The sequence below is a fragment of the Cervus canadensis genome, chromosome 25 (genome assembly GCF_019320065.1).
Source record: "Cervus canadensis isolate Bull #8, Minnesota chromosome 25, ASM1932006v1, whole genome shotgun sequence".
Taxonomy (NCBI): Eukaryota; Metazoa; Chordata; class Mammalia; order Artiodactyla; family Cervidae; genus Cervus; species Cervus canadensis.
The window spans coordinates 40,137,434-40,158,792 of record NC_057410.1 but is presented as its reverse complement, the minus strand read 5'-3'; the positions used below and the strand labels follow the sequence as shown (position 1 = coordinate 40,158,792).

At 35.5% G+C, this 21,359-nt stretch overlaps 1 protein-coding gene across 1 annotated transcript in view; it reads left to right on the top strand.

The window, feature by feature from the left end:
* LRRIQ1 (leucine rich repeats and IQ motif containing 1) overlaps positions 1 to 21,359 on the top strand; it is a 183,989-nt gene that overhangs the window by 49,059 nt on the left and 113,571 nt on the right. The window contains exons 12-13 of the mRNA XM_043446604.1: positions 2,969 to 3,042; positions 9,702 to 9,795. Coding sequence (XP_043302539.1) covers positions 2,969 to 3,042; positions 9,702 to 9,795 — 168 coding nt within the window. The remainder of the gene's footprint in view (positions 1 to 2,968; positions 3,043 to 9,701; positions 9,796 to 21,359) is intronic.

Below are 21,359 nucleotides of genomic sequence, written 5' to 3'. Positions count from 1 at the left end.
GATCTGGCTGGGTTTGAATTCTGAATTAACAACTTACCTGTCAGTTGACACTGAGCAAATCTTTTCTCACCACCTGATCCTCAGTTTTTTCACATATAAAAGGTGTGGCAATACCTACCTTACCTATTTTACGGGATTTTGATGATTATTCAAAACAATAATGTATGTCAGTGCATGTTGCAAACCTGAGGAGAATTTTATAAATGTGATATTTGGATTTGTGGTTGGCATGTCTTTTAAAATGTACATTTTTAAAAAAAATTTTTGATAAATATTTTCATCACAAGGAAGAAATTATGTGTCCACATGCTTTTTTCCAACAAATCAAATACATATAAAGAATGATGTTTAGTGCTTATTGTTTGAAATACTTGTTTCATCCTAACTTCTGTTTTGAATTTTCATTAGGACATGTGACTGTTTTAAGTTTTTCTCAGTGGAGTTCTAACTGGAAGACTCTCCAGCTTCATAAGTCTTTCCTCTTCCAGTGAGACTCTAAGTAGGAGCAGAAAGTGGAAACTATTACCCATTGGCTGCTCATTGTACAAATCTTTTGCTTTTTGTCGTCTTTGAAATTTATATCTTTTTTATGCCCAGGGCTAATGTGACAAGGTCAAATGGTATTAGGTTTTCACTAATGTCCTTTGTCTTTCTGGTTTGAATTTTCTTGGAAAAAAATATACACAGAATGTCAGTAAAAGGAAAGTTATAGAGGTTAAAAAAAATGATTCTACTATTAGGTTTCTGCCATCCTAATGAATAGTCATAAAGGTGAATGAATAGCCAGTTTTCTTGATGAAAATTTCCAAAAAAAAAAGAATATGGTTCTAAAAGCATGATTCTCTGAAAAGATAAAATTCTGATATTATAAAAAATATCTGGTTAAACCAAATATTTCTTTATATGAAGAAATACTTTATTTTTATGAAGAGAATTTTATTTTCAATTTTAAAACTTTTTGGTTATTTTTAGTTAATGTCTCTTATAACCTATATGTTACCAAATGTTGCTACATATAACTTATGGTTAAAAACATGAGATATTCTGAAAAAAGAGAAAAACTCAGTATCTATTAATCTTTCAAAATCCTTTTAGCATAAGGGCAAAGATTTAGTATTAGAAATATACTAAAGGTAAAAAAAAAAGTAAGATTTTATTTTAATAAATGCATTTATTAGAACTGTATTTTAAATTTCTTAATGATCTAAATATAATAATATAATGATCTAGAATGCCTAAGTAGGAAATGTCATAAAATTAGTACTCAAATCCATTGATTATGTATTGGAAAAGTTTTACATCTCTTTCTTTCTTTTTTAGAATACATGTGACATTTCAGTAAATTTTGCTATTAAGGAATGTATATGCAAATAATGAACTGTATATACAAATGTAATGACCAATATTTGATCACTTTTTCTTTTATTACCTTGGATATTTTCCCCTGAAATTAGTGTTGTATAGGTAGTATAAATAGTATTATTGTACTTAGGATTGAATATAATCAGAGAGATCGTTCAGTCTCCTTATTTAGTCTATTTTAGCATCAGTAGCATCTTTTGTCTCTCTTCTAATGTAGAACAGGATAATACAAGAGAGGAGTTAACATCAGCGCAAGAGTTGGCTTTGTGACATGAGGCTTCCAGTCACAGTATTATCCTGTAAACTTCTCATCTTAGAATAATAGTACTTGGTGTTTTGTGTTTTTTTAGTTGTTGTTGTTTTTACCGTGGCAAGCTGTTGGTAGGAATAAAAATGTAAAAATCTCTGCCAGGACAACTAGGGGGACAGTGTCAACACCAAGAAAGTAAAAGTAGAAGTTAATACATAATTTTTTTCTGTTTTGTACCAGAAGTACTCCTTTAGTAAAAGCTTATTATGAACATAAATGAATCTTCAGCATTTATAGTGGGTATTAATTCAGAAGACTTTTTTATTTGTGATGAGAATATATTTTATACAAAGAAATTTTCATCTTATTTAAAGATTTAGATGAACTAGCTTAATTTTTTTTGCCAAGTAGCTAGGGTAATGTGATGCTATGTAACAAAGAAAGTGTAATCTTGTCTTAGTTTGAAATGCAAATCAAACTAAAATTAGTTTTCCCTTTATAGCTTTTTGTTACTAATATTGTGAATATTTTCAGTATCACTTATGTTCCTTGTTTGAATGTGGGGTATTAATGACAGTTGTATCTTAAAAAATGATAGAAACTTTTAAAAATGAGAGAAAAGTTTACTATTATTAGAATTTGAACATGCTTCTATTAATGAGTATGAATTTTAAATATTAGCATATGTTTGCTAAATTTAAGTATTTTATCAATAGAAAACATTTTCTATTATTGTGTTCCTTAAATGCATATTTCCAATTTAAAAATAACCCCAGTGTAACTTTTATACTTACAGGACTTAGAATACTTTGAATCTAGTAAATGAAACTTTTTAAAATTAAAAACAAAGTTATTGACTCTAATTAAAGTTATATTGTTAATAAGTAAAAATAAATAATTTTATGTTTTTGACTCTTAATGGTTTGTTATATGTTTGAGCCAGAAAAAAATACATAGAGATTATGAATTCTTTGTAAAGTTAGCCATCTGCAAAGACAGAACAAAACAATAACAATAAGCCCATTAATTCTTATATTAATACCAAGTACACATTAAGCTTTCTGATATTTATGATTGATATTAGCAATTCCATGATCATTTCTGTTTAGAAATAAATGTAAATCCTCTATTATAGAATAAATATTTAGAATCTTGTAACTACTGTATTTTTAAAAAGTACCTTTAGTTAATGTTACAAATTTATTCTGTTGTGAAAATGCAGCTGTTATGTATTTCTTCCAGAGTTATAATTTATAACATTATGTTATTGTGTTAAATATATTATTGTATAATTACATCAATAATATTAAGAACACTTCAATTTAAATTTTATTTAAATTTCATTTTGGTTTTCAGCTTGACAAAAATCGTACCACTTTTTCATTTTGTTTCTTTGCAAAAACTGGATGTCAGCGACAATTGTCTTTCTGGTAAGTTTATAATATATAGTTGTTTTTCAAATAATAGGCTTTTGAGTTTCTGTTCCAAATATGGTAAGGAAATGTTCTGGGGAGATGTATATAACATACCTATACAAAATGCTGTAGAGGAGGAAAATTTTCTCTTTTCTCAAACTGGGCCTGAGAATTAAACTGATGTAAGTCAGATAAATAGAAGAAAAAAAATACAAGTTTTAATTTTTTTTTCACATGTACGTGAGAGTTCTCACAAGAAAATTAAGACCCCAAGAAGCAGTTAAGGTTGGACTTATATAGTGAGTTGGACAAAAAGTAATAAATCGTGAAAATGAGAGGAGGCAGAGGGGCTTGGGCGCTAAGGTAGTTAATTGGATGGAAAAGTGACTAGGAAATAAAGGCTAGGTTAACAAGCTTGTTTGCATACATATCTCTTAGCGTTAACTTCCCATCCTTAAGACAAGAATGTCTCTTTGCTTCTGTTATAGGAAAATACCTTTCACATGGGAATGTAATCTCTTGCTTTTAAGAAAAAGAAGGAAGATTAGAGGGCTCTTGCATTTTCTCTTTTTTTTTAAGTGCACTTAACTTAAAATAGTGAAAATGCCAGAATGGCTTATTAGGGTGCCATGTATTCTAAACTCCTTTGAATATGTGGTGAAATAATTTAATTCACATTTTCTTTCTACTTTTAAACTCATATTACTTCCATATCTTTCTGGTAAACCTTGGAAAATGTGAGAATTATATTCTTATTTAAAATTCATATATCCTATACCTATGAAAAAATTTAGTCTAATGAAGATAAGTAAACACATTTGTCTAACTTGTTGACACCTAACCAGTACAGAGGAGACATCCATCAAAAGTTTTTTAATTTAAAGAATGATGTGCTGATTTGGCTAAACAATCCCTCACCCTCAAACTTCCCCATCCCCAATTTTAGTCAGTCCCCTTGTAGAGATAATCACAGTTCTAAATTTGTCACCATAGGTTAAATCTGACTTTCCTACATCTTTATATTAATGAATCAAACAGTATGTTCTTTGTTGACTCTAGATTTTTGCCTGGCATTCTTGTGATATTCCACCACATCAGTTATTCAGTTGTTTGTATCAGCAATGTGTGTTGTTTTTTTTTTTTTCCTGATATGTGGTCCATTGCATGAATACATCACAGTTTGTCCATTTTCCTGTTGATTGATATTTTCTTTGCTGTTTGGGGTCAGTTCAGTTCAGTTGTTTAGTGGTGTTCGACTCTGCAACCCCATGGACTGCAGCACTCCAGACTTCCCTGTCCATCACCAACTCCTGAGGTTTGCTCAGACTCATGTCCATCCAGTCAGTGATGCCTTCCAACCATCTCATCTGTCGTCCCCTTCTCCTGCCTTCACACTTTCCCAGCATCAGGGCTTTTCTCAAGAGTCAGTTCTTTGCATCCGGTGGCCAAAGTACTAGAACTTCAGCTTCAGCATCAGTCCTTCCAATGAACACCCAGGACTGATCTCCTTGGGGATGGACTGGTTGGATCTCCTTGCAGTCCAAGGGTCTCTCAAGAGTCCTCTCCAACACCACAGTTCAAAAGCATCAATTCTTTGATGCTTTCTTTATAGTCCAACTCTCACATCAATACATGACTACTGGAAAAACCATAGCTTTGACTAGATGGACCTTTGATGGCAAACTAATGTCTCTGCTTTTTAATATGCTGTCTAGGTTGGTCATAGTTTTTCTTCCAAGGAATTAGTGTCTTTTCATTTCATGGCTCCAGTCACCATCTGCAGTGATTTTAGAACCCAAGAAAATAAAGTCTGTCACTGTTTTCCCATCTGTTTGCCATGAAGTGATGGGACCAGATGCCATGATTTTCTTTTTTTTGAATGTTGAGTTTTAAGCCAGCCTTTTCACTCTCTTCTTTCACTTTCATCAAGAGGTTCTTTAGGTCTCTTTGCTTTCTGCAGGTGGTGTCATCTGCATATCTGAAGTTATTGGTATTTCTTCCAGTAGACTTGATTCCAGCTTGTGCTTCATCCAGCCCTGTATTTCACGGAATGTCCTCTGCATATAAGTTAAGTAAGCAGGGTGAAAATACACAGCCTTGATGTACTCCTTTCCCAATTTGGAACCAGTTCCTTGTTCCGCATCCAGTTCTAAATGTTGCTTCTTGACCTGCATACAGGTTGCTCAGGAGGCAGGTAAGGTGGTCCGGTATTCCCATCTCTTTCAGAATTTTCCATAGTTTGCTGTGATCCACACAGTCGAAGCCTTTGGCATAGTCAATAAAGCAGAAGTAGATGTTTTCTGGAACTCTCCTGCTTTTCGATGATTCAATGGATGTTGGCAATTTGATCTCTGGTTCCTCTGCCTTTTCTAAATCCAGCTTAAACATCTTGGTTCACATAATATTGAAGCCTAAGTTGGAGAATTTTGAGTGTGTGAGATGAGTGCAACTGTGATGTAGTTTGAGCATTCTTTGGCATTGCCTTTCTTTGGGATTGGAATGAAAACTGACCTTTTCCAGGCTTGTGGCCACTGTTGAGTTTTCCAAATTTGTTGGCATATTGAGTGCAGCACTTTCACATCATCATCTTTTAGGATTTGAAATAGCTCAGCTGGAATTCCATCACCTCCACTAGCTTTGTTCATAGAGATGCTTCCTAAGGTCCACTTGACTTTACACTCCAGGATGTCTGGCTTTAGGTGAATGATCACACGCCGTCTGGTTATCTCAGTCATTAAGACTTTTTTTTTTTGTATAGTTCTTCAGTGTGTTTTTGCCACCTCTTCTTAATCTCTTCTGCTTCTGTTAGGTCCATACCATTTCTTTCATTTATTGTGCCCATCTTTGCTTGAAATGTTCCCTTGGTATCTCTAATTTTCTTGAAGAGATCTCTAGTCTTTTCCATTCTATTGTTTTCCTCTGTTTCTTTCCATTGATCACTGAGGAAGGCTTTTTTATCTGTCCTTGCTATTCTTTGGAGCTCTGTATTCAGATGGATATATCTTTCCTTTACTCCTTTGTCTTTAGCTTCTCTTTTTTCTCAGCTATTTGTAAGGCCTCCTCAGTATACCATTTTGCCTTTTTGCTTTTCTTTTTCTTGGGGATGGTTTTGATCACTGATTCCTGTGCAGTATCACGAACTTCTGTCCAAGGTTCTTCAGGCACTCTGTCTATCAGATCTAATCCCTTGAATCTACTGTATAGTAGTAAGGGATTTGATTTAGGTCATACCTCAATGGTCTACTAGTTTTCCCTACTTTCTTCAACTTAAGTCCTAAGTTTGCAATAAGGAGTTCATGATCTGAGCCATGTCAGTTCCTGGTCTTGTTTTTGCTGATATAGAGCTTCTCCATCTTTATCTGCAAAGAATATAATCAATCTGATTTCAGTATTGACCATCTGGGGTACACTGATTATAAAGTTCCTATGGAAATTCTTGTACAAATACTTTTGTAACATAAGTTTTCAGTTTTCTTGGATAAATGTTTAAGGATGAAATTACTAGGTAATAAAGTAGATGCATGACAGTCAAAGTGAAGAATGTTAGTCACTCAGTCATGTCCAACTCTTTGTGGCCCCACGCACTGTAGCCCTCCAGGTTCCTCTGTCCATGGAATTCTCCAGGCAAGAATTCTAGAAGTGAAGTGAAATCACTCAGTTGTGTCCGACTCTTTTTGACCCCGTGGACTCTAGCTCACCAGGCTTCTCCATCCATGGAATTTTCCAGGCAAGAGTCCTGGAGTGGGTTGCCATTCCCTTCTACAGGGGATCTTCCCAATCCAGGGATTGAACCTGGGTCTGCTGCATTGCCGGCAGTTTCTTTACCATCTGAACCACCAGGGAAGCCCCTGTTAGTGCATGCTTAACTTTATAAGAAACTAATGAAACTGTTTTCCCAAATAGTTGTAACATTTAACTTCCCCGCATTAGAGTTCCAATCACTCCATTCTATAGGGTTTTGGTATATCATTGTGTTATCTCATTATGGTTTTAGTTTGCACTTCCCTGATGGATAATGATATTGAGCATCTTTGCATACCTTTATTGATGGTTTCTGTATATTGTTTTGTGTCTTTTCATTACCATTTAAAAAATTTGGCTATTTGCTTTTATTGGTTTGAAGAAATTCTTTATTTATTCTGGATGAAACTCTTTGTCAGATATATGTTTTGGGGGTGTTCTCTCCCAGTCTCTCTTTTACCTATTAATTTTGTTAAGTGTATCTTTCAGTTCAGTTCAGTTCAGTCACTCAGTCATGTCCAACTCTTTGCGACCCCATGAATCGCAGCACGCCAGGCCTCCCTGTCCATCACCAACTCCCAAGGTTTGCTCAGACTTATGTCCATCCAGTCAGTGATGCCTTCCAACCATCTCATCCTCTGTCATCCCCTTCTCCTCCTGCCCCCAGTCCCTCCCAGCATCAGGGTCTTTTCCAATGAGTCAACTCTTCACATGAGGTGGCCAAAGTACTGGAGTTTCAACTTCAGCATCAGTCCTTCCAATGAATATCCAGGACTGATCTCCTTCAGGATGGACTGGTTGGATCTCCTTGCAGCGCAAGGGATTCTCAAGAGTCTTCTCCAACACTACAGTTCAAAAGCATCAATTTTTCAGTGCTCAGCTTTCTTCACAGTCCAACTCTCACATCCATACACGACCACTGGAAAAACCATAGCCTTGACCAGACGGACCTTTGTTGGCAAAGTAATGTCTCTGCTTTTTAATATGCTGTCTAGGTTGGTCATAACTTTCCTTCCAAGGAGTAAGCGTCTTTTAATTTCATGACTGCAGTTACCATCTGCAGTGATTTTGGAGCCCAAAAAAATAAAAGTCTGACACTGTTTCCACTGTCTCCCCATCTATTTCCCATGAGGTGATGGGACCAGATGTCATGATCTTAGTTTTCTGAATGTTAAGCTTTAAGCCAACTTTTTCACTCTCCTCTTTCACTTTCATCAAGAGGCTTTTTAGTTCCTCTTCACTCTCTGCCATAAGGGTGATGTAATCTGCATATCTGAGGTTATTGATATTTCTCCTGGCAATCTTGCGCTTCTTCCAGCCCAGCGTTCCTCATGATAAGCAGAAATTTAAATTTTGGTTTACTATTTTATTTTTAATAATTTTTTCTCTCTGTGTCCTTTGTAATATTTTTCTACATCCAGAATGAGATGATTTTCTATGCTTTTTAACTTTCTTATAAAGGTCTTGTACTTTAAGTTTTTACTTTTAGATATATGACCTACTTCAAATTAATTTTTACAAATGGTGTGGAGTCAAAGATGAGTTGTTGTTGAACAACTAAACAACAGTTAGTTTTTCCAGAAACATTTGTTGAACAAACTATTTTCATCATTGATTGACTTTGGTGTGTTTGTCAAAAAATTGACTTCCATTTGGTCTACCTTGATCTACCTTTTAACTGATTTTCTCTTAATGATAGTTCATATTTTCCTGTTTCTTTTTATTGTCCAATACTTTGGAACTGTATGCTGAACATTGTTCATACTACAGTTTACTGAGTCCGGCTATTTTTATCTTTCTTTTAACGTGTAGTAAATGTGATTCTAGCAGGCAGTTAAGGTATTAATGGATAATTATGTTTCTGTCAACCTTACTTTCATTCTCTCCTAGGGAGAGAAAATCATTTTAATTTTCGACTCTCAATACATTCCTCTACCCCTGGGCATTGTCTTCACTCCTAATACATGGTCTTTCTGGATTTTAGCTGAGTCTGAGATGCTATATTCGGTTAAGTCTTATCTGACATGGCTAAAATTCCAGTGTCTTTCACTGCTGCATGAACTATTGTGTCATCACTCAGCTCTTAGCCTAATAGCAGGTTATCTTTGCTAGATTTTTCGGAATGTTGCCCTGTCTAGCACTTGTCCAAAGAGCTGTGGTAAACCCTTACATATACTTTTTCCCCAGTTCTCTTCCCACCAACATATATACACTCAGCTTCTTCTCAGTACTTTTCACCATAAATTCCAGCCTCATGTCTAAACTTTGCCTCATCACTCAGCAAAACAGTCTCTTTGCCTGATTTCCACTTTCTTGCTCTAAAGTGGTTACATACTTTTAGGCAAAAAAAAAAAAACAACCCAAAATTGTGATAGTCAGCTCACCATGTGTGTTTGCTTTTTCTCCCAAGTCAGGCTGAAAAACAGGTGCTTCCTGTTTATTGTCCAGTTTTATGATTGTTTTCTGTGGGAGAGCAATTCCAGTATAAATTGCTCTTAATGTACCCTGGATTGCTGGATTGACCTACTGTTTTTACTTTTGAAAGTATAAATGTAATTCTGTTTAGGCAAATGTTCAATTTTACCACTATCCCATTACTTTTGACTTTACTTTTTTATATGTTGTGTTAACGACCTGGCAACGCTTGCTCTAAGCCGTTTACATACTCATTTAATTCTCACCCTATGAGATAGATATAAACCTGAATTATCAGGCAATTGTATGATTTGCATAAATTCACATAGCTGCTAAATGGTAGAAATATGTATTGTGATAGCAGAGTCTGTTCTTAATATGGTCTTTTAAAAACATATTCTGCAGAATAAATAATTTTTGTGCTTTTCTTTAATAGTCAAATAAATGGTCATTGATGTATAACTATTTTTCTTTATCTGTAATGCCTCGTAATAATTTTTATTGTTTATTTTCTATAGATCTTACAAGTGCCATAAAGTGGTTTGATGCATGCTTTTCTCTCCATGAATTGTCTCTCACTGGAAACCCACTTCTTCAAGAAGTAAACTGGAGGTAAATAAATATCATTGCACCCTATGTATGTACTTTATTATAATTGCAGAGAACACAATTTGATGAAAATTGTTCTGTGTATATTATTAATAATTTCCTGGGAAAAATGAATAAAGAATAATTTAAAAGTTATTCCAAATAGAACAATTTTATAAAAGTTGTTTAAAAATACCTTCTGCCTAAAATAATCTTTTGTACATGTAAGAACTAATGCAAATTTGAAATGATAATTTTGATCTATACCACTGACTATATGACAATTTTAGTTTGATGTTGACTTAGGTTTGTGTTTATAGAAAAGACATTTTTGGGGAATTACTTTTTGAGTCATCTACATCCCATAGCTTGCCATTTAAAATTTTTTCCTTTCTGGTAGTAATTTGATTTTGTTTTATCTTCTGAAAAGAGAAAGTTGGTGTCTGTTAAAGTATGTATTATAAGCATGTGTGAATTCAGGCCTCTATTTGGAATACTGCAGTTAAGTACCTAGATGTAAATGAAAAAATATACTTTGTGATTGTAGAATTTCTGTACTATCTAGTGGGGTTTGGGTTTTGTTTTGTTTTTAATGACTATTTGCAAGCCATCACTGTTAAATTCACACATTAGATTAATCTGGAAAACCATGTTATTCTTGGTTATGGTAAGACTCCTGTTATGGTTCGCGATGTAAATCTCTGCCTGAGTTTTAGTTTGTAAAATAAATACTAATATTAACCTACCTAAAACTTGTTGAGAATCTGTGAAATACTGAGTAAGGGCCCAAAATAAAATATTGTTATCTTTTTATTTAAAAAAAAAATGTCTCTCCACTGTCTTATGGCTTTCACTGTTTCTAAGAAGTCTGTGGACATTCTTGTCTTCATTTCTCTTTCTCTGGGTACTTTTAAGATTTTATCAGTGGTTTTTAGCAATTTGATTATAACGTGTTTTGATGTAGTTTTAGATAGATTAACTCTCCTTAGAATTTTTCCCTTGTTTATTTGCTTAGTGTTTTTCTAATTGCTGTAGATTTGTTTTACCATGTTGTGTTAGTTTCAGATTCAGAATAGCAACATGATTCAGTTATTTGTGTGTGTGTATTCTTTTCAGAATTTTTCTATTATAGGTATAAGATATTGAATATAGTTCCCTATGTTATACAGTAGGTCCTTATTGTTTATTTTATATGTAATAGTATATATATCTGTTAATTTTGTTGTTATTCAGTCACTAAGTCATGTCTGACTTTTTTGCAAGCTCATGAACTATCGCCTGCCAGGCTCCTCTCTCCTTGGGATTTCCCAGGCAAGAATACTGGAGTGGGTTGCCATTTCCTTCTCCAGGGGATCTTCCCGACCCAGGATCAAACCTGTGTCTCTTTCGTCTCCTGCATTGGGGGCAGATTCTTTACCACTGAGCCACCAGGGTATCCCTCTTCCCTGCCTTTATTCTTTGGTAACCATAAGTCTGTCTTCTAAGTCTGTGAGTCTATTTCTGTATTGTAAATACGTGCATTTGTATCACTTTTTTGATTCTACATATAAGTGATATAATATGATATTTGTCTTTGTCTGATACACCTCACTTATCATGATAATTTTTAGTCCATCCGTGTTGCTGCAACTCTGCTTAGAATTTATTGAACCTCTTGGATATAGTGGATTTATAGTTTCCATAAAATTGTGAAAAATTTTGGCCATTATTTTTAAGTATTTTTTTCTGCTTCCTTCTATCTTCTCCTATGAGAACTCCAACTTCACTAATATTAGACCACTTGATATATCCTTGAAGTCACTATTGCTTTGTTCTTATATTTATTGTTTTTGTTTTCTGCCTCTATTTCAGTCTTACTAGTTATTGCGTATGTAACTATTACTAGTTATTTGTGGCTTCAAATCCTCTGATATTTTCTTCTTGTGTAACTGCTCTGCAGTTAATCCCACCTAAACTGTTTTTCAGTTCAGATTAGATATTATGATTTTCATTTCTACAAGTTTTCTTCATTTTTTTAACATTTACAGTTTCTCTCTTAATCATGTTCATATATTTCTGAATCATCTTGAACATATGGATTATATTTATAATAGCTGTCTTAACATCCTTATATGTTAATTTAATCATCTCCCTCATTTTGAGGTCTATTTTTATTAATTTTTTTTTCTTATCCTGATTTTCCTACTTCTTGCATGCCCAGACAATTTTGATTATATTCTGGACATTTAAATTTTTCTACTTGTTGATTCCTTAATTTTCATCTTTTCCTTTACATAATATATGTTGATATTTTGCTTCTGACATGCACTGTCTGTTTAATATGTTACTTGGAATTAGTGAGATGATTTCAAAACTTCCTTTTAAGTTCTGTTAGAGAAATCTCAAAGAAATCTTTATTTAGACTAGTACTAATTTAGCCCAACTACTGTGACTCCAACTTTCTTAGTATTCTGCCTAATGTCTCTTCTATGTATCCTTTTGACTTTGGCTGATGAGAATTATTCTTATCCTCCTGTGGGTTCCTCTAATATTTGCTATTTGCTTCCCACTTGTTATTTCCCTTGGCTCTAAGTGGTTTTTCTCTCACATATCCTGGCTCATTTACCAGTTCTAGGTGAATTACATCCTAGTCTACTGAAAAACTTTGCATATGCAATTTGGAATTTTCTAGGACTGATGATGTTTATAGCCTGAACTCCTGTCTCTTTTTATGTCTAGCAGCATGCATTTGTTAAATGATTTACCATGAATTATTATAAATTTGACGTTTGTGTCATATCAGGACATGGATTTATCAAGGCAAAACAAGCCAAAGTGGACTGGGCTTGTAGCCTAATTTAGGAAGGTGGATTTGGCAACTTGCTAAGTGTAGGGAAAGGCAAACACTTACTAAAATTCAGGTAGGAAAATCTATTTCAAAAATACTAATTTTGAATCAAGTTAGCAAGTCTTATCAGTTTGATCAGATAGCAAAATACATTTATGAACAAAATACAGACGGGGAGAAATGAATAACTGAAAAAAAGGTTGTGTACATCCAATCCTAGGGTGGAAGCAGTTGACTTTTTGCCCTGATTTGGTTTCCTTGTGATATATGACCACAGCCAAAAAGGTCCTTGTTTTTCTGAGTATTTCAGAGGAATATAAGATATCTTACCAAAAAACCAAGGATCTGATTATGTTTAAAATCCCTGTACCTGACTTAAGCCACTTGTAGAACAAGATAAGAGTCTAGGGAGTAGTCACTGTTCTCTCCCTTGTTTAAGATCACTGCAAACCTATGACATTCTCTTTCTAGATGTATTGGGTTCTTAAATTTGTTCATTGACCTTTATTTAAGAAAATAGCAGCTTTTTACACCAAGTCAAAGACCTGTATGATTTGCTGTTTACTGATAACTTGATTATCACAGAAGAGTTATTATCTTTTTGCTAGAAAATCTATTTTTCTTTCTTTTTGCTTTAAAGCTCAGTTTCCACATAAATTTCTCATGTTACACTGTTTGATAGGCAAACCTGGTATGTTCCACATGTTTTAGAATAGAACCTGTCAACCTCTGGCTTAGAAACATCTGTTTCCAAGTGTAATTTAAGTTGTGTAGCTTGGAGGAAAGAGTGTAACCCAGTGCAGTGGTTCTTAAAGCTGGGTGCCCCTTCATCATCACCTGCTAGCCTGTTAGATGTGCAAAATCTTACACTCTACCCAGGTCCACCAAACCAGAAGGTAGCACATGATTCCCAGTAATCTTTGTCAAGCCTTTTGGGTGATTCAAGGTGCAATGAAGTTTGGAAATAATTGTGTTTTTAAACAAGGACATCTTCCTGCCCCATGCTTTGTGATCCTGGAAAAGTAACTTAGCTTTTCTATGTCTGTGAATCTTCACTGGTAAAATAAGGATAATAATTGTACCTATTCTTATGGCATAACCACTAGATTTGAATGGGATAATACACATATTCTGTTGGCAATAATCCCTGGAATGTGGTAAGCGCACAAAAATCTGTTATTTACTATTACTAGGCCAACCAGACTGTATGTGGGTGCTTATTTAATCACCAAGTATTTAGTGTGTGCCTACTACATGTAGTCAGTGTCCTAACATGTTGGACATTATAAGGGCAATTCAATGTAACCCATGATTTCAAGTCATTTTTATAATCTTGTTAGAGATAGAAAATGTATGCAAAAAATGATAACCATGAACGCTAACGATGACAAATACTGATATAGCATTTACTTTGTGCCCAGTGCTGTTTTTGATTAATCCTCACACTATGATAATGAAATAGCTACCTAATATCCCAACTTTATATCAGCAGAAAGGGCTAAGTCACCTACCCAAGTTCACACAGCTAGCAAGTCGAAGACCCAGGATTCAAATCTATGCAGTCTAGCTCCAAAATCTATTCTTAACTCAAATTTTAGTACCTAATAAAATAATAATAAAAGCAATGAAATACAAGTGTCATATGATTATTTTAGACAGCAGATATGCCTTATAAATTTGGAAATATCTTAATTTAGTGTGACCAGGGGAAACTGCCTGCACCTATGAGGCAAACTTTGAGTTAATCTTGCAATAGTTTGGTAATACTGAAAATCGGAGAGTTGCCTGGCAGTATTGTGGTTAAGACTCCAAGATTCCACTGCAGGGTGAATGGATTCAGTCTCCGGTTGGGGGACTAAGATCCAGCATGCCTCACAATCAGTTCAGTTCAGTTGCTCAGTCATGTCTGACTGTTTGCGACCCTATGGACTTCAAAACATCAGGCTTCCCTGTCCACCACCAACTCCCAGACCCTGCATAAACTCATGTCCATCGCTTTGGTGATACCATCCAACCATCTCATCCTCCTTCGTCCCCTTCTCATCCTGCCCTCAATCTTTCCCAGCATCAGGGGCTTTTCCAATGAGTCGATTCTCCACATCAGGTGGCCAGAGTATTGGAGTTTCAGCTTTAAGAAGCATCAGTCCTTCCAATGAATATTCAACACTGAGTTACTTTAGGGTTGGGTGGTTGGATCTCCTTGCTGTCCAAAGAACTCTCAAGAGTCTTCCCCAACATCACAGTTCTAAAGCATCAATTCTTTCAGCACTCAGCTTTCTTTATAGTCCAACTCTCACATCCATACCATACATGACTACTGGAAAAACCGTAGCTTTGACTAGATGGACCTTTGATGGTAAAATAATGTCTCTGCTTTTTAATATGCTATCTAGGTTGGTCATAGCTTTTCTTCCAAGGAGCAAGTGTCTTTTAACTTTATGGCTGCAGTCACCATCTGCAGTGATTTTGGAACCCCCCAAAAATAGTCTCTCACTATTTGCATTTATTTCCCGATCTATTTGCCATGAAGTGATGGGACTGGATGCCATGATCTTAGTTTTCTGAATGTTAAGCTTTAAGCCAACTTTTTCACTCTCCTCTTTCACTTTCATCAGGAGGCTCTTTAGTTACTCTTCACTTTCTGCCATAAGGGTGGTGTCATCTGCATATCTGAGGTTACTGATTTTCCCCCGCAATCTTGGTTCCAGCTTGTGCTTCATCCAACCCAGCATTTCACATGCTGTACTCTGCATATAAGTGAAATAAACAGGGTGACAATATACAGCCTTGACATATTCCTTTCCCAATTTGCAACCAGTCTGCTGTTCCATGTCCAGTTCTAACTGTTGCTTCTTGACCTGCATACAGGTTTCTCAGGAGACAGGTCAGCTGGTCTGGTATTCCCATCTCTTTCAGAATTTTCCAGTTTGTTGTGATCCACACAGTAAAAGGCTTTGGTGTAGTCAACAAAGCAAAAGTAGATGTTTTTCTGGAACTCTCTTGTTTTTTTGATGATCCAGCGGATGTTGGCAATTTGATCTCTGGTTCCTCTGCTTTTTTAAAACCCAGCTTGAACATCTAGAAGTTCATGGTTCACATACTGTTGAAGGCTGGATTGGAGAATTTTGAGCATTACTTTGCTTGCCTGTGAGATGAGTGTCATTGTGCAGTAGTTTGAACATTCTTTGGCATTGCCTTTCTTTGGGATTGGAATGAAAACTGACCTTTTCCAATCCTGTGGCCACTGCCGAGTGCTGAGTTTTCCAGATTTGCTGGCATATTGAGTGCAGCACTTTGCCAGCATCAAAAAAAATTATATTTAATTTAATTAAAGGATCAAACTAAAAGCAAAAAGCACTTCTGATAGAGGAAATATTCAAAAGAGGAGGGAATGTGAAAGATGAAGTTACGGTCTGTAAAAGACCAGTGTGTTCAGGTAAAGTGGGTATAGTGAGAAATACCACTGGAAAGAAGGAAGAAATCAGGTACTTAGGCTTATAGCGTGTCAAATGGGCTAAGTACCTGTACATGATCCTTCACGTCACAGCAACTGAGTTGGGTTCTGTAATTATCGTTCTCATTTTACAGAGTATTTCCTGAAGCATGGATACCTTGTAATTTGCTCAGTTAGGAAGTGATTGTCAGGGGTGTTATTTGAGTTCTGAAGCCAGAATTTCAACATTGTGTTCTGCTTTTTCATGTGTTATATTATGGCCAGATAGTAACTTTCATGTCTAGGATAAAAAGTCTCTTTTATCCTGAAAACATACACCAAACATGTATTTTTCAAGCCTGGAGAGTAAACTGCTCATGTGCATATCTAGTTCTACCACTGCCTAGATGTTTGCCTTGCTCAAGTTACTTCATTTTGCTATGCCTCTTCCTTCATCTGTAAAATGGGTATGATAATAGTACCTATCTCATAAGATAGATTCATTAGGGTAATATAGGTTATACCACACAACAAGGAACTCAGAAATCTATGTGGTTCCATCAGTAGAAATTTTTTGTTTGCATTATGTCTGATGTTAGGTTGGCCTGTCTCTTCTAAGCAGATTCAGAAACTCAGCCTGCTTCCATTGTGTGACTCTGTGTCACAAAACTTGAACATAACTTCATTTTTATAGGTAGTAGATTGTGGTGGGGGAAAATGACCACCAGAAAAACAACTGACATTTAACCACTCTGCCCTCAAAAGTGGTAGGTATCACTTCTCTCATATTGTATGGCCTATAACTAATCCCATGGCCAAACTAACTGCAAAGAAAGCCGGGAAACCTAGGGAAGAACATGAGTATCAGAGCAGAGCAGTCTCTATGAGGAGCAAATATATGTGTTACCACGTGGTAGCAGTTTTTATGGAGGGGAAATGGCAACGCACTCCAGGGTTCTTGCCTGGAGAATCCCAGGGACGGGGGAGCCTGGTGGGCTGCCGTCTATGGGGTCGCACAGAGTCGGACACGACTGAAGTGACTTAGCAGCAGCAGCACTTTATAGCCATCCCTAACAGAAACACACTTGATAATGCTAGCCTTTATTTTTAAGGAGTTACAGAGAGATTTTCAACAGTTATGTGAAAATGACAATAGTGTTTGGGGAAGCTTGTTTTCAGCAGAAAACTGGCAAGAAGTTAAGGAGAAATAGCCAAATTAAATGAAAATGCTAGCATTAAAAATGGCTAAAATTAAGTAGTAGAAGTAGCCCCAGTTATTGTACAGATTCTTATAGCGTCCTTGTATGACATCCAAGTTATTTGTTGAAAGTATACATTATTAAATTTAATTACATTATAATGTGTAAACATGTAAAAAATACATGTTTCAGCCACTAATTTTTCTATTGAACTTACTCAGTTTTACTTTTGTGACTGAAAATGTCATTTTCCCAGTTGACAATTTATATTATTCTTGATTTTCAGTAATTATCAATATCTGGAGTTCTAAAATTGGAGTCTTCAGACTCCTTGGGGACCATAGTATTTGTGAAATTCTCCAAGTTTCCTGAGAAACTGATCTTAGGACAAGTTATCATAGGAAATGTCAACTGTTAGTTAACAACAAATTAGATGGTGATCAGAAATTACAAGTATTTAAAGAATGTGTGTGTAGATGTGAAAAGGCCACCTGACTATATTTCTAGACCTTATGCCAGCTTGGTGAAGGACTTCATCTTCTGGAATAGAAGCGGTCAAGTCCCCATACAGGTGCCCTAACTCACAATCTAGGACTGCTTCTCTTACATTGAGATTTAGAGCGCTAATCCCCACGTTTGGGTCCTCACTCTCGGAATCCATATAGAGAGTGCAGTTATGTCTGAAGGACTGTTTGACAGGTGTTATTATTTATTATAAAGATGTCTAATGGGTTGTTTCTAGAGAGACATTTTTATTTTCCCAAGTAACTATAGAGAATAAGTTATAGAATTGGCATACAATGACAAATCAAATGGCAATTATGTACATTATTCAGAGCAAGGGGATAATGGTTTTACTATTAGGTGTTGGGCAAATAGGACATGAATTCTGTTGTTGATCTGGGATCAGTTCCCATCTAAACGGCTGCCATGTTGCAAGTTGTAGCAGCTAAAAGCAAACCTATGTCCTGAATAATCTTTTATTTTTTGTTATTTTGTTTGTAGAAAATATCACTTATTTAATTGAATAAAATATGCTTGTTGTAAAACCTACTGATATAACCTATTGTAAGAAGTATATAAAGATAATATTCACATTTTACTGCACTTAGTATATATACTTTATAGTTTTAAAGAAACTATTTAATTAGAAGTAATACTGAGAGAAAATAGATTAGTATTTATATGTACAATTATTTAGCTATGATATTATCTATGTTTAAATTAGTCTTTCTGAACTAGAACAATACCAACTTGCAAATTTTACCTATCAAATTTCATATAGATCCAGTTGCCCTAATACAGTTTTCATAATTTTAAGAAGAGATTCACTTATCTAAAGAGGTTAAAATCTGGTGATCTATAAAATATGGATTTGTTAATGAAAGGATCAACTCAAACTTTTACTAGTGTGTTCCGCTGAACTTTACATAACCCCTTGATACCAACAAAGGGATTAGTTATAGATTTTCCCAATTGGTTTCTTACTTTCATGTCCAGCCAGTGATAACACGAACAAAACTGATGTACTAAAAAATCTCTTTTTAAAACTTAATCCACAGACTCAGTTTGGAATTTCCTTTGGGAATGTGTTTCATTCATGAATGATTAATAGAGCTTCTTAAGTGACAGAATATTCACCAGGAAGTTTTCACTAAATGAAATATTGATTCAGCCCTTGACTAGGAGGAGCCCAGCTGGAAAAACTAAGGCTGAGATCTCACAGTGTCCTTATACTTCATTTCACACATGAATCAACTTGTTACAGCACTTTCTAATATATTTATCACAGAGTCTTTATAAGGCTGCATTTGAATTTAAAGCCAATCCATGCACTACTAATTTATACAAATCTGACTACTGTTCTTCAAAAAAAGATTCAAGAAAAAAAATTGTTCAAATAAAACATTAGTCCAGTCTGGATATTTATTATGTAATTCACAAATTTCAAGACACTGTCACACTCTTCAAGATCCCACCAAACTACATGTTTACATCCAAAGTTCAAAACAGTGTAACTAAAATGAACTGGGAACTATTTTATATAAAGGTGATGAGTATAACATCAAAATATTCCAAACATAAAAATTCAAGGTCTGTTGTCCCACATTCTCTAGGCTGATTATGTGTAGCTAAAATATTATACTTAATGAGTCTATATCAGTAACTATTAATATGTCCAAAATATAGCATTTGGTGATAAAGCTATCACTTCTCCCCACACTGATCTGGTGTCAGTTAACATCTCAACAGCCTCCGCATGATGACAGTTGCACCACCTAGAAAAAACTCTACCGTCCTGTGTTATCTCTGAATGTCTTTTTCATTACTTTGGTTGTCTGAAACATAAACATTTATTTTATTAAATAAGATATTTGTGGTAAAATATTAATCTGATCCTTAATCAGATAAAACAAAGTCTTATTTTTTTGCCTCTTGGATGGTATTGGTTTATTTGGTTAAAATGGCTCTTCATTCCAACCATCAATTATTTCTGAATAGAAATATGTCTGAATTATTTATGTATTTGCTATGTACTGTTGAGCTTTAGAGTTACAGGGATAGTTTTCTAAAAACACCTTCACACCTTTTATATAAAACCAATGGCAATGTTAACCAGTGACATATCATTGGAATGTGACCACCCAGAGACCACAGTGTCTCTTATTTTAGCAAATTCTTCTGATATCATTGATATATAGAGTATAAGTTTCTTTAAGAAAAATGAAAGCTATTTTTTTAATTTAAGATAATTTATAAATGATTTGAACTTGTTTTTTGGTTTTTTTTTTACTTCAAACTTGACTGTCTCTGATTTTAGCATAACATGCTGTGGTCTATTTCCTTCCCAATGTAGTGGTTTTATTCTTTAAAGTGCACATGAAAGACTGAATTAAAAAAAGGAAAAAAAAAAAAAATATATATGTATATATATAGATTTCCCCAAACCTGCCAGTAGAGGGCTATGTGTAGCTGAAGACTCTTCGTTTCAAAAAACATCCCAAGCACTACTGAAGCAGTAGTTCAAGGACAAGCTTTTCAGAAACACTCCCCTGGGGGTTAGAGACCCACATAAGATCTGCCTTGAATTCTCATCTCAATGAATTTAGGGAGTGACTAAGGCAAAGACAGAAGTGTTAGACCCTGCGGTTCTCATGCGAGCAGCATGAGCATTGCCTTCTTTTTACTGACTCCTCACTTAGCCATACTGAGACCTGAAAGATGTCTGCTCGCGAGCGTCTCACCAGTGTTACTTCATCTGCACTGTCACCATGGGGCCACCATCCTGGTGAAAAGTTTTGTATATACAACCGCTTACTGAAATGATTATACCCTCAAGGAAAAGATAGTTAGCTTTACCTAACCCTTAAGACGGAGAAGGCAATGGCACCCCACTCCAGTACTCCTGCCTGGAAAATCCCATGGACAGAGGCGCCTGGTAGGCTGCAGTCCATGGGGTCACTAGGAGTCGGACAAGACTGAGCGACTTCACTTTCACTTTTCACTTTCATGCATTGGAGAAGGAAAATGCAGTGCTTCGCTGGAGAAGGAAAATGCAAAAACCCACTCCAGTGTTCTTGCCTGGAGAATCCCAGGGACGGGGGAGCGTGGTGGTCTGCCGTCTATGGGGTCACACAGAGTCAGACACGACTGAAGTGACTTAGCAGTAGCAGCAGCAACCCCTAAGAATGCAACTTATGATAAGATAATATGCTTTATTAATTTCCCTTCCAAGGTATGCATGTGTGCACAATTGCTTCGGTCATGTCCAACTCTTTGAGACCCCAGGGACCATAGCCTGCCAGGCTCCTCTGTCCAGGCTCCTCTGTCCAAGGATAGTCATTCCCTTCTTCCCGGGATCTTCCTGACCCAGGGATCAAACCCACGTCTCTTAAGTCTCCTGCAGTGTTAGGCAGCTTCTTTACCACTAGCGCCTCCTGGGAACCTATTTCAAGGACTGGAGCCTGTCACTGGCATAACTCATTTCGTCAGCTAATCAGGTTCATTCTGGAAATCAAGGTATCAGATTGATATTTGCTTGGTACCCAAAGAATTAGAAATGTTGCTATTCTCAAGAACTATTTCCACCAAGTTTTTTTTAAAATTTTTTTCCATTTATTTTTATTAG